This window comes from Callospermophilus lateralis, chromosome 4 (genome assembly GCF_048772815.1).
Source record: "Callospermophilus lateralis isolate mCalLat2 chromosome 4, mCalLat2.hap1, whole genome shotgun sequence".
Classification (NCBI taxonomy): domain Eukaryota; kingdom Metazoa; phylum Chordata; class Mammalia; order Rodentia; family Sciuridae; genus Callospermophilus; species Callospermophilus lateralis.
This window is the reverse complement of record NC_135308.1, coordinates 138,168,066-138,182,713: the sequence shown is the minus strand read 5'-3', so window position 1 is coordinate 138,182,713 and position 14,648 is coordinate 138,168,066. Positions and strand designations below refer to the sequence as shown.

Genomic DNA, 14,648 nt, shown 5'->3' with positions numbered 1-14,648 from the left:
CTTCTTGGTTTCTGTTCTAGTTGTAAATGAGAGAAGGTGACGAGACACATTTTGATCCTTAGTATAAAAATATCAAGTCTTTCAGCATATGGAATAGATAAAAACGATCCAATTGTGGTTTTGATATATTAACTTAGTCTATCAAGTTGGAGAAAAAAAGAAAGAGAAGCAACTTCATACTCACAAGCTCTTTGTTTATCTTAATGAATCAACTTTTTTCTTGGTGATTGATTGATACCACAGTCTTTTATTTTAAACTTAATAAGAAGACTTCATCCATATTATCTTAGAGTACTCTGAAAACCGCTGTACCTGTACATATTGTCATTGCTTTTATAATGTGAAGACATTTTCCTGAGCTTGTTGGAGGTGGTATAGTCACTATGAGTTGCATATAGGTATGGGTATCCATATTCATTTGTTAGATTATATTATGCACAGAAAAGTGAAACCATGAGAATCTAGTAATTTATTTGAATAGGTCAAATGTACTAATATTCTTCCAGTATTAAATTGGTACTCTTTACAATGTGTTTATGTAAGGCAGAGAGTTTTAATGCTGATTTTGTCATTTTACTATAATGATATGATAGGTTTTATATGTAGTTTAACTCTTGTTTTTGTTTTGTTTTTTTTTTATCACTGTAGAAAATGATGAAAGATAATAACTTAGTAAGGCATTTGGATGCGTGTGAAACCATGGGAAATGCTACAGCCATTTGTTCAGATAAAACAGGAACATTGACAATGAACAGAATGACAGTTGTTCAAGCTTATATAAATGAAAAACATTATAAAAAGGTTCCTGAACCAGAAGCTATTCCACCAAATATTTTGTCCTATCTTGTAACAGGAATTTCAGTCAATTGTGCTTATACATCAAAAATATTGGTAAGGTTTCCTTAATAATTAATATATATATGTGAACATTAATTCTTAAATCTGTAATGATTAGACTGCATGTAATCTTTCAGATCTATAATTTGAACTGCATAGTGTTAGGTTTTTAAAAGACATCCATATAATAATATATGTTTCTTTTGATATAGTTTGTATTATAAGTAAGGTTTGTTAATCAACATACACATTCTATTTACTTATGTGTTTTTTCTTTTTCTTTCATTCTTTCTTTTTTTTTCTTGGTACCAGGAAGTATTTAGAAATCTCAAGTCTTAGAATCAGAACAGCAGAACACGTTCTTAATTTTAAATTCTTATTAAGCTCATTTGGGGAAAGACCAGATTGTAGAAAGTCAGCTGTCAGTTTTCAGAGATAATTTTGAAGACAAATTTCAATTGAAAATGACATGTTTTTTATAAATGCCTGCAATATGCCCTGTTTCTCAGTAGTCCCTATCTTTAAAGTTGTCTGTAGACTTACAGCCAATAAAATTATAGGCTTGTGCCACCTTGGAATAAAATATTTTCAACTTTGCAGATTCCAAACATTTATTACAGAAAGCATAAAGTTTATTTTCAACTTTATATATACTAATGATTTGTGTATATAAACCGTAAACAAAATAGTATTGCAAATGGTTTACATTGTGAAAAGTGACTTGAATTGGATGAGTGAACTGGAAAGTTATGGGATCTTGGTTCTGAATCCCTTTTTGTCTTTTACTAGCTGAAAGTCTGAGCTTTTGCTTTAATTTTATTAAAAAAAGATAATCACATCTGCCTTTAATATTGTCGTGGTGATTATATAAGGAAATATTTGTGAGGGTATTATGGGGGAAAAAAGAAACTTCTTAATGCACTTAAGGCAATAGTACCTTATTTTAAGATGTAAAAATCGGTAATGTAGATTTTACTTTGAATTATTAAGTAAAAGTCAATTAAAACAGGAAGAGAAAAAGGAGTTATAATTAATTCCCATTGTGCATCAAGAAACAACTATAAACTTTACATATTTATTTTGTTTAATTCTTGGGTCATGAGTGCTCCTGTTTTACAGATGCTGAAGCCAAGGGCCAGAAATCGCGTAACTTGCCAGAAGTTTACATAACTAGTGCCTAGCAATTGGAACTCATGTCATTCTGTCTTACTTCAAGCTCCTTTCTACCTTGCCATTCTGTGTTGTTTTAAATATTGATATTAACAGACATTTTCGATATAATTTTGCTTTAGAATGTCACATTCTATTTTACACTATAAATTTAAGTTTTCATAGGGAAATACAATGACACTAGCTTCTAATCCTTTTTATCTTAAAGCCACCAGAGAAAGAGGGTGGATTACCTCGTCATGTTGGTAATAAAACTGAATGTGCCTTGTTGGGACTTCTCTTGGATTTAAAACGGGATTATCAGGATGTTAGAAATGAAATTCCAGAAGAAGCACTGTACAAAGTCTATACCTTCAATTCTGTCAGGAAGTCCATGAGTACTGTCCTGAAAAATTCAGATGGAAGTTTTCGAATATTCAGCAAGGGTGCATCTGAGATAATTCTGAAAAAGTAAGTAAAATGCTTAGATGAATAAGCTTGTGCCTATCCTTGCTTTATAGAAAACCTTCTCTGTTGTTTTTCTTATGGTTTTCTTTTTGTGTGTATCAGGCACTTGATGGAATCTTAGAGCCCTTTAGCGTACTTTATGTTATCCAGATACTTACACCATGGTGTTCTGCCATTTTCACACTCTATAGTTTCTCTTATTTCTTACTATTTTGCTGTAGGGAAATTAAGCCTATTGTGTTCAGTCTGGTAAATTTAATGAAGGAAACTTTAATGTTTGGTCTTAGGTATGTTGATTCTATTGTTTTATAAGATCATGAAAATTTCCCTTTTATATCACAGTGACCTTTATCTTTTACTGTTGCAATGTCATATTTAAGTATCTCATTCATTTTGTGTAGTAATCTTGTTTCTTACTGTTCTTTTACAGACCAGAAGCTTTCATTTTGACATTTCATATTTTCTTATAATTTCCCTAATGTTTATCTATTACTACAGGTGTTGAAATTAATTTTGGCTTCTTATATTCCAATAGAGACTATTTAAAAAAAAATTTTTTTTTGAAAATTGTAATTCATTTGAAATCACAGCATTTAAAATATTGCTACTTCTAATTTGCTTGTATGTGGATTATAATCTACTGTTATCTTAGTAAACACTTGGCAGATTGTAGTCTAAAGGATCTGAAAAAAGTATATAAATAAATAACTGAAAGAACGGTATATGATAAATGAATGAAAATTTCAGGATGGAGAGATGTGGCATTTAAGATAGGTTTTGGTGTGAAGTAACAACATCTAGGTAAAGGAAGCCACAGCAGAGGAAAGACAATGAGAGTATGCCAGTGATATTAAGGGAATACCTAGCTGTGTAGCTCAGCAGAAGAGTGGGATGATCTTTTGGCACACTGACCACACGAAGCTTTGTTCCCTCCATGGTATGCTTAGTTATTCGATTTCAGTGTGAAGGGTTAGAAATCTTATTCCTAGCTTGCTTAGTAGTAGATAAATGGTAAAGGAGAGATTTTTAAATCAGAACTAACCAGATTTTGATCCTTCCTTTACAACTAAATTAGCTTTGGAATCTAGGTCAGATTTTCCTCTTACCTTCCACTTTCCTACTTTGGAAAAAGGGATGATGACCACCAACTCTGTGACAGTAAAGTAAAATAATACAAATAAAATGTCTGTTGGGGAGCATAATGTATAGTGAGTGTACACTATAAAAGTTCCCATAGCAATGTCTACATTTTGTTAGAGACTTATATGTTAGGCTGAGCAGTTAAAACTTAATTAGGCGAGATAATGCAACTGAAGTTTTTTCTCATTAAATAGTAGAATCATCAAACCTGTGATTGAAAATAATTCTTCCATCAAAGGATAAGGTGGGCTGGGGGGAAAGAATGGACTGGAGACAGATACCAGTGAAGGGCTATTGGTATTGTAATAACAGTAGCTAGAAGAGGCAAAAGAGCATAGTAGCAAGTGGAATAGAAAGGATCAGACATTCAGACTATTCAGAAGAAAGATATATAGGACTTAGAAGCTGATATTACCTAGAGGATGAGGAAGTAAGTGAAATTTAGACTTATCTCAGAGTAGTTTGGGTAATGTTGATCCTATTACATGGGCAGTGAGGTGGTGACTTCCAGCCCTCCATGCATTAAGCTTAAAGTATTGACATAACATCTGGGTGTGAAAGAAAGTTTCAGAAAATATGGATTTGGGAAGCACCTGCATAGAAGCAGGATGAAGTGGCATCACTAAGGGAGACAGGTATAAAGAGGTGTTCTGATCTTACTACCCAATTTAAAAAAAAAAAAAAAAAGATTGTACTTAGTTTCACTGAAAATGAAACTATTTTGGCATTCTCATTCATATATATTCTCTCTCTCTCTCTCTCTCTCTCTCTCTCTCTCTCTCTCTCTCTCTCTCTCTCTACTCTCTTTCTATTCCCCTCCCCGCTTCTCAGTGGAATGCTTATTTGCTTATTTTAACAGTAGGACTTTGTTTTCTTTTATGGTTAAAACAATATAGATGAAGAAACAGCCTCTCAGGTAAGGGGTTGAATGAACTTGGCCTTTTACCTTATTGGTATTGTAATAACAGTAGCTAGAAAAAATTATTTTATTTTTGTGTTAAATAAAAGTAATGTCTAATTTTGTACCAAAATGGCCAAGTGTATAGTTTATTCTATTTTGCAAGTCAGAATTTGTGAAAACTTAACAGAATAGTTTCTAAAAGAGCTTTAAAGAATGTAGTAACTGATAAAGTAGAGAACCATGCAGGTTTAGAACTGTTTTAAAAAGGGAAAAGTAAATATGACTTGAGTCTATAAAATGCAACATTTGTAATTCCCTAAATTCCAGATATCAGATCCCATGATTTCTTGCCCTTCCAGTTCACTTAAATGGCATTAACCATTATTTTTGTTAATTATTGATGTTTGGATTCAACATTTCCTTTTAGGTGTTTCAAAATCTTGAGTGCTAATGGTGAGGCAAAAGTATTCAGACCAAGGGATCGTGATGATATTGTAAAAACTGTGATTGAACCGATGGCATCAGAAGGCTTGAGAACCATATGTCTTGCATTCAGAGATTTTCCAGCAGGAGAACCAGAACCAGAGTGGGATAATGAAAATGATATTGTCACCGGCCTTACATGCATTGCTGTTGTGGGCATTGAAGATCCTGTGAGACCTGAGGTGGTGAAACATTCTGTGCTCTGCATGTGCAGAATCTTTTTAACTATAAAGACTCAAGGCACTAAGTGTAACCAGTTTTCTAGTAAAATTTGGTATTTATGATTTTATTTTTTCTATGTGAACCCAAGATGAGTGAAATAATGGTGCTTATGATGATATGATATCCTTTTTATGGTGTATAATTAGACAGCTTCTTTCTGGGATCCTGTGTATTTATAGCACCATAACCTAGCGCAGTGTTTTGAACTGAGTAGGTTTTTCAATTGGCACTTGTCTTAAATTAATGATTGATGCCCTTAAGTGATTTGTTCTCACAATCTCTGGACCATCATTGTCCAGTAGAATTTTCTATGATGATAGAAATATTTTATCTGTATGTTGTTCAATGTAGTAGCTACTGGCTACCTGTGATGATTGAGTTCTTGAAGTATGGCCAGCACAACTGAAAAACTGAATTTTTTATTGTAATTTAAACATCTGGGTAGTGGCTTCTGTATTAGATGGCATGCATCTCTAGATGTTGCTTTTTTCGCTTAGGTCACTTAAAAGTTTATAGAACATAAACTAGGTTTATAAACCTAGGCATTAGCAACATTGGAAGTTTAGAAATGTGATCCCTAGCCTCAAAGAAGTCACTGTCATGAGTGAGAGTGGACAAACATGTTCTGACTGAGGCTGTTTGTACATGGCTGGGTACATACAGAGCCTGTTGTATGAGCAGAGAATGAGACCTCTCAACCTAGTCTATTGAGGTCTCCCTGTGTGCCTAGTACTATGGCAAGTGTTTTACATGTATTATTTCATTTAGTGTTCACCTCTATGTGGTGTATTATTACTCTCATTGACAGATAAAACAGTTGGGATTTATAGAGCTCTAAATCATTGACATAGTATTTTCAAATCCCAACTTTGTCTAAAATATGTGCTTAAAAGAACAGTAAACTCTGTTACCCACTGGAGGGGTTAGGTAAGACTTCCTAGAGGTTGATTACCTGATTTGAGTCTTAAAGGATCAGGAGACATTAGCTAAACCAAGAGAGAGCAGTAAGTACATTCAGATAAATAAGCAACACAAGTAAAAGCACTAGTGCAAAAACTGCTTTTGTTCAGTAACTGCCAACTAATTGATTCAAATCTTAATGTATAGTGGCAGGCACTGTTTTAGGAACTGTAAGTACTTCAGTGAACAAAGTAGTCATGAAATATATATTCTGGAGAAAGAAGACAACCAAATAGGTAGAATGATTATATATGGACTGTATGCCAAGGGAGAGATTTAGGATTTAAAAAAAAAAAAAAAAAAAGACAAAACTGAGAAATACCACTAAATACCTGCTTTTGTAGGCCTTACATTCTGGGTGGCATGTGGTGGGGAGGGCTGAGGGTAAGGGTGGAAATATGATGTAAAATAAGATGATCACAAGTGTATTAAGGGCTATAAAGGATGCACACTGGGTGATGAAATAAGGTAACTGAGAGAGACTGCATTGAGAATTTGAGTTGAGATCTGATGGCTCACAATTAGCCAAGCAAATAAATAACTACAAGAGGAACATTCCAGACAAGCAGCAGAAAATGCAGGGACCTGAAGGTGAGAAAAAGTATTGAGGGATTTTTAAAAAATAGAAAGGAGTGTGGCTGGCAGAGTAAAAAATGGGGAGATGAGATATCTTCAGCATTACTAGGATGTAAGTTCTGCGAATTTCATTCTAAAATTCAAGTTCAAGTTGGGAAGTAACATGACATAAATTGTTAAAATACAGTATAAGAAAGAGATTATTGCACCTCTTTGGATTGTATTGTTGAATACTGTATAAGAAAGAGATTAAAGAGAAGTAGAAGCAGAGGAAAGCCATTAAGATTATTGCAGTGATCCCAGACAGCAAATGTTCATGACTTAGACTGCAGTTGTGACAGAAAAGATGATAATAGAGGGATGATTTCAAAGTAAATGGAAGTGGTCCAGTAGGAATGAATATACTGCATTTGTGTATGATGTTTTCAATATCATTGAAGTATATGAAATATCCAAATGTGTGTCAGGCAGGCATTTGAATGTCGGAGTCACAAAGAGGTCTAGGGTGGAATAATTATTTATAAGCTAAAAGGAATCTCCTGGGGAAAATGTGTAGCAGAAGAGAGGCCTTAATGCCAAGGTATCAACACAACTAGAAGTCTTGATAGGGAAGAGGAGATAGGCTCTCTCTTGCAGTATTTGGTGGGTGGTAGAGGGTGTTACCAGTGTTATAAGAGAATCAGAAGACACAGCCTTTTGAGAGATCAAGATAAATTCAGCTTTAGGTTTTAGAGTTTCATTCAGCTGTATACTGTTTGGCAACTTTTGATCTCAGGAAAAACATATATAGCTTTATACATTGGCTTGTATTTAAATCTTAACCATATATAACCATATATATATATATTAAATCAGGACGTCTATAACTTTGGGAAAGCCTGTTATGCTCTTAGCATTTGGATTGATGGAAAATTTATTTATTTACTAACTTATTTATTTATTTATTTATTTAAAGTTGTAGTTGGGCACGATAACTTTATTTTATTTATTTTTATGTGGTGCTGAGGATCGAACCCAGGGCCTCACACTTGCTAGGCGAGCACTCGCTGAGCCACAACCCCAGCCCTATTGTTTTATTTTTTTAACATGTAAGAAACACTTTTTTTTTTTCTTTCAGTATCACAAAATAAGATGAGTACTTTTATATTAAAATATGACTAATGAAATGGCTTTATTTGAGTGGTTATTCTAGGCTATGCAGTTTTGGTGTAGAGGATCTTTAATTAGGTATCTAGAACAAATCCAGTGTTCTTGCATCTGCATAGGTACTTGAATAAGATACTTAGCCTTCCTTCAGTTCCTTATCTGTAAAAGTGGAGGTAGTGTCTGAATTTTTAAATTGGAAGTATTTGGTGATTAGTAGTCAGTAAATACTAGTTTGCTTTTATTTCTTTAAACAGCTTTATTGAGATAAAATTCATGTATTATACACTTTACTCATTTAAATTGTATGTCCTAATGGTTCTTAGTATGCTCAGAGTTCTGCAGCCATCACTACAATCAGTTGTAGACATTTTCATTATCCAAAAATTACATTCCCTAATTGTCAGTAGCCATTCCCCATTTCTCCCCAACCTCAGGGAAACACTTTTGCATTTTCTGGCTATGTAATTACCAATCTGGATACTTTAAACATGTTCATCTTATCTCACTATAATTATATTTTTAACCAAGATCTCCCTTTTGCCTCTCTGCCATAACTTCCCTAGCCCCTGGCAACCACTATTGTACTCTCTACCCTTCTTAAATACTATTTGCCACAAAGCATTAACCCAAGACTAGTGTGTCCCTCTTAATCATTGTTCCCTAGATACTTCCTAATCCGTGACTACTTAGATATGCAAATTTAAGATACATCTTACCTCCAATGAGATGTCAGGAGATCTTTTATATGCATTTATACAGCTAATGTGTTTTTTGGTTTGTTTTTTACAGTACTGGGGATTGAACTTGGAGGTGCTCTTCTATTGAACCATAGTCCCAGTCCTTATAGTTTTTATTTTGAGACAGGGTCTTGCTAAGTTGCCCACAAACTGTTTCCTTAGCCTCTCACATAGCTAGGATTAAAGGTTGCACCATTGCATCTGGCTTGGTAACCTAATGTTTTTTAAATCAAATACTGATTTTAAAAGAATTTGAGCAGCCTCTTTCCTTTAATTCATTACTCCATCACTAGGACCTAGCACAGTGCCTGGCATACAATAAATATTAGTTTGTATGAATATATGTGATTTCCCTTCAGTGATTTGAATGATTGAGAATTGAGACAGGGTGGAAGGAATTGGGGGGGGGGGCGGAGAGGTACCGGAGATTGAGTTCAGAAACTCTTGACCATTGAGTCACATCCCCAGCCCTATTTTTGTATTTTATTTAGAGACAGGGTGTCACTGAGTTGCATAGCGCCTCGCCATTGCTGAAGCTGGCTTTGAGCTCGTGATCCTAATATGTCAGCCTGAGGAACTGCTGGGATTATAATCTTTAAGCTTATACATATTTAAGTTGCTAGTAATTAAATTGCATATGTTTTTTAAGACATTGTTCCTGTGGAACCTTGTCTAGAATTGTGCCCCCTTACCTTCCACCCCCACCTTGAAGAATGCCCCAGTGATGACTGTTTCTCCAATAATATGTAATTTAGTAGCTGCATGAATACTAAGCTTTGGTTATATGCCAGACACTTCTTTGTTAAATAAATGAACTAAATTGTGATGCAAAGATGTGGTAAGGGTCCTCCTTCAAGAAGCTCATTGACTTGCAGAGGACTCGACAAATGAGTATCTATAATATGATGCAATGACTTATAACAAGTCTGTAATACGAAGACACACTTTTGTCTAGGTATGTAGACCAAGGAAGCTCCCAGAGAAGTTACATTTAAACTGGATTTAGAATAGAAATCACAAATAGGGAGTCTGCAGACCTAATTTAGTATTCTGTCAAGTTATCTTTGGATATCTGTATGTGTATAAAAATCATTAAGTATTGAGAGATTATATACAAAATTAGAATGTGTCTCCTTTCTCTTGAAATCTTAAGTTCTGTTAATGTTGAGCTCTCATTTCACCATGATAAAAATAGACTAGAATTGAGTAGCTCTTTCATTAACATTTTTCTTGGGTTTGTCATTTTCAACATGTTTTCCTTGTTGATGTTACCAGCATGGCCCTGTAGCCATTTGAATTTTTGCAATCTCAAGCCCTGGTAGGATCAGTATGGATTTTCCAGTTAGAGCCAGAAAGGATGTGGTTTTTGTTTGTTTGTTTGTTTTTAGTTTGTTGGATTTTGGGGGTTTTTTTGTTTGTTTTCTGTACCAGGGATTCAAGGCACTTAACCACTGAGCGACATCCTCAGCCCTTTTTATTTTGATACCAGTCTCACTGAGTTGCTTAGGGCCTCGCTGAGTTGCTTAGGGCCTCGCTAAATTCTGAAGCTGGCCTTGATCCTCCTGCCTCAGGTGGGATTACAGATGTGTTCCACCATGCCCAGCCAGAAAGGATTTTCTAGGCAAAAGGAATGATGTTGCACAGGCACAGAAATAATTATATAAACTGTTCATTTAACAACTTGTGTATAATGGAGAAAATTTTAGATGGATCTAGAAAAATATTCTGAGGCTCAACTGTGATACTCAGTTGTACTAAAAATTTTGTGATATATGTGTAACAGCTGAGGAATCATGTATTTTTAAGGAAGCATATTGGTGTGTTAAAAAAAGAATAAAGTATATATAGAACAGCATAAAGGCAGTGATACCAATTTAAAAGCCATTGCAGTAACTCAGGCAGTAAGCACTGGGAACATGATACAAGGGAGGTTTGGGGAAGAATCCATAGGAGTTATATTGATCCTTAAGGGATGCATGGAAGAAGGAAAATGGAAGAGGAGGTACAGATGACTTAGGCTTCTATAGGTAAGTTTAGAAAAGATGGTGTCTTTTTACACACTCAAATTCTGATACCCACTTTTCAGGTGGCACTGTGATTCCCTCTCATAGTGAGATGACGGAAGGATGTAGATTTGAAATTTTTTAGCACACAAATTATATGGGAGTAGGTGACATACTTCCTTAACAAATATGAATTGTGTGAATTGGGAAGGGAAAAACAAGACACTGTAAAGAACACCAACTCAGGTGTGATGTGGGCAGTGAAACCAGAAAGGTAGAAAGCCAACCAGAAAGGAATAGCTTTTTGGTTGTCAGGGGGAAAAGGTGCTTTTAAAAGCTTTTGGTAGATAAGTAGTGCAAACAAATTAGGAATGATGGCAATTGAAAATGAAGCTCGAACTAAGATTGCAGTTGTAGAATAGGAAAGAAGAGATTATTGGGAATAATTTAAGAAATACTGAATATCTCGAGGTGAAATTAAAATTGTCATTAGTTGTGGATTGTACACTACCTACTATATATTTGTTTAGTGTTCCCCCCACTTTGGAAATACTAATTTTCTATTGTAATGTGATTTTTTTTCCTATATAAACTAGGTACCAGATGCAATTAAAAAATGTCAGAGGGCTGGAATTACTGTACGGATGGTCACTGGTGATAATATTAATACTGCTCGGGCTATTGCTACCAAATGTGGTATTTTAAATCCTGGGGAAGATTTCCTATGCCTGGAAGGTAAAGATTTTAACCGAAGAATACGAAATGAAAAGGGAGAGGTAAGGATTTTTTTTTTTTAAGTTTTTTGGTTGATTAACTTGTGTATTAAGAATTTCATTCAATAAATACATACTGACTATGAAGTATATATTAGGCACTGTACATGAATAAATGCTGTCATCTTAAGAAGCAAAAACTAGCATTCTAGATGAAAGGGGTGATAAAGAAATTGGTCCTAGAGGGAATGAGCATATGTTGCTATTATGCTTTATCAAAGTAGTTGCTTTGAGTCAAGACCAGTTTCTGAAGTACAGTGTATGCAAGGGAGTAAAGGGAGATGTGTTTGGAAAGGCTGATGTGGACATATTTTAGGGGACTCCAAACTCAGAACTTTTCACATTAAGGAAGTTCCAGTTTTATAGACAGTGGGCAAAATTTAAAAATTTTGATCTTATAATGTATATAGTAAGAATTCTCAAACTTGAGCTTGTATCGATTGAAGTCACTACCAAGTATTTGATGAGATAAATCTGGGCCATGCCCAAGAATTTGCATTTCTAAGAAGTTCCCAGGAGTTTCTGATGCAATTGCTCTGTACTTTTGAGAACGCTGATGAATAATGGTAGATAGGTAATTTAGAATTATGGAACTAGGTTTGGACACATTTTAACTTTGATAAAATTTTATAGATTGAGCAAGAGCGAATAGACAAGATTTGGCCAAAGCTTCGAGTACTTGCAAGATCATCTCCTACTGACAAACATACTCTTGTTAAAGGTAAGTAGATTTTACAATTATTTCACAATTTCTTAATACAGAAATATGTTTTGCTTCCAAAAATAGTAATAGATAGGGAATATTAGATTGAGTCTCATATTTTCCAATAAAATTTAAATACATTTTCTTTTGATATCTTATGTGAATTGTGTTTATCTTCTGGTTAAAACAGGATATTGCTCCTAATGTAACCTTAGTTTCTTGAGTTGATCCTTGTTCAACATCCAAGCAGTTTCCATTTCTGTGTTTGTTTAATTATGTATTTTTAACCTTGAGACTATAAAACTGACCAGTGAGGATATTCTGCCAAATCACCTTATTAATTAAAGAAAATGTTTTTACAGCACAAATATTTACTTTTATTTAAGGTATAATTGACAGCACTGTCTCAGAACAACGCCAAGTTGTAGCTGTAACTGGTGATGGTACAAATGATGGCCCAGCATTAAAGAAAGCAGATGTTGGATTTGCAATGGTAGGAATTAACTTATTCAAATATTCATTTGCTAGCTGTGTTGTTTGCTTGTTTGTTGACTGTATTACTATTGATTCTAAATGCTGTCCCTCAAGATTAGTTTGAGGGATAATCGATAAACCTAAATTGATTTGTAAGTCTAATTAGTTTATACACTAGCTTTATTTGATGCCATGAAATCTGGTTAGATGATGATTTCTTTGGACAACTGAAATAATGTCATAAATTTACCTTTTACTCTGTAAGTTGTCATCTCTCATATCATCTGAACCTTATATAGCAACCTTCTCAATCAGAACACAAGCTTAAAACAGATGTACATTTACATTAAAAATATACTTGAGGGTCTTTTAAAGAATAATAGAATGTTGTCTTTTTTACATATACATAAAATCTTTTTTGATTAAAAAAATTCTTGTTTCCCCCCATATTCTCAATTTAAGTATTTCCTCTTTAGTTTTGGAAAATACTGATTGGTAATCACAATTCTCAAATCCAAAACTATAAAAAAAACTGAATTTTTTTGCCCTAATTGCCCTAATTTTTCACATTTCATTTAAAAATTTTGTGTTTGACTTATAAAATCTATTCTGAATTGATGTAGGGCTATTATTTGTCCCATTAGCGTGAATATATATAGCCATTGTAGAAATTTTAATGTGTTAATGTTGCTTAACTCTTTGGGAAATTTTGTGATATGAGATATGTGTCTTATTATCTAGCATATGGGACACTTTGAATTCTGAAACAAAATCTGGCCCTAAAGTTTTTGATGAGAGAATGTTTGTGTGCACCAGTATGTTTGCATGATTTGTCCCTCTGATATTTTTTTTTTGCTAAAATAGAGATTTAGAAGGAGACTTAACCACCCTGGCAGCCTTTCAACAGGTGTGAGAGAGATGGTAAAAGGAAACTATATTGGTAAATTTTCTTCAACCAAAAAAGATTGCATCCAGAGATCCTTAATCTGCCATGTCCCAAATTCATAGGCAGCTGCTTTGGAATGATCTTTTGAAGACTTGTGAAGAGTCACTGAAGAAGAAATAATTAGGTGCTCTGCCTTGTACTCCAGGCAAACACGATCACTAACTACAGCAGTTGGGCATTGAGCCATTGAGTAGTAGTATTATGCTGCTTTTATCTGACAGTGACCAGAAAACTACATTATGTAGGATGCATTTTAACGAAAAAAGAAAGAAAAAAGCTTTCTTTCCAAAACTTGAGTATGTGACAGATAGCCTGGGCTTTAATAAATGTGGATAAATACAGTAATGCAAACAAAAGTATAGCATAATGACTGGTCTGTTTGTGTTTTTAAGCTCTGAAGGTTTTAGATTCAAATTTACCACTTTTTTTAATGATAATTCATCAAAAGTCTAAATTTATCTCCAAAATAAAGAGGAAAGAGTAAGTGCTTAGCAGCTCAGACTTGAAACCACTCTTTCCTACTTAGAGACATCCCTATTTTACCTCTTGACATGTTTAATCTGGCATTGCAGAGGGAATGGCAAATTGCCTGTCACATGGATTTGGGAAAGGCCTCTGAGGATCAAACTGCCTTTTTAAAATTTTACTAACGCTAATACAGAAAAGTGCCTAAATCATAAGAATACAACTGAACACAAGTGAACATACCTGTTCTATATAGGCAAGAAATAGAATGGTACCTATATCCCAGACACTCCAGTCAACTCTATCTCTCTGCAAAGATAACCAGTGTCCTTAAGATCATTATTTTTGCCTGTTTTTGAATGTTGTACAGAATGATCGGAGTTCATCATCTTTTATTTAGCACTATGTCTCTAGAATTTATCTACGTATTTAGCTATAGTTCATTTTTATTAATATGCAGTATATTAACATATCCCTTTCTGCTGTTGACAACATTGTTACTATTAGAAGTTGAGTGCTTCTTCAGTAGACATTTAAAGAGATTCTCTGTTTTCATCCCTGCCTTTACCCCTACAAGTGCAACCTGGTACTTCCTGAGCCTGATAGAAAGATTTCATACTATCAGAAACAGACTGCTTTTCTGCTGTCCCTACCATTGGCTTCAG

General features: G+C 34.3%; 1 protein-coding gene across 5 annotated transcripts in view; it reads left to right on the top strand.

Annotated features, from left to right (window-relative positions):
• The window catches only part of Atp2b1 (ATPase plasma membrane Ca2+ transporting 1), a 106,638-nt gene that overhangs the window by 75,480 nt on the left and 16,510 nt on the right, over positions 1–14,648 (top strand). For all 5 annotated transcript variants that reach the window (XM_076854932.1, XM_076854930.1, XM_076854928.1 and 2 more), the window contains exons 10-15: positions 649–891; positions 2,216–2,457; positions 4,923–5,160; positions 11,219–11,398; positions 12,029–12,116; positions 12,485–12,591. In XM_076854932.1, coding sequence (XP_076711047.1) covers positions 649–891; positions 2,216–2,457; positions 4,923–5,160; positions 11,219–11,398; positions 12,029–12,116; positions 12,485–12,591 — 1,098 coding nt within the window. The remainder of the gene's footprint in view (positions 1–648; positions 892–2,215; positions 2,458–4,922; positions 5,161–11,218; positions 11,399–12,028; positions 12,117–12,484; positions 12,592–14,648) is intronic.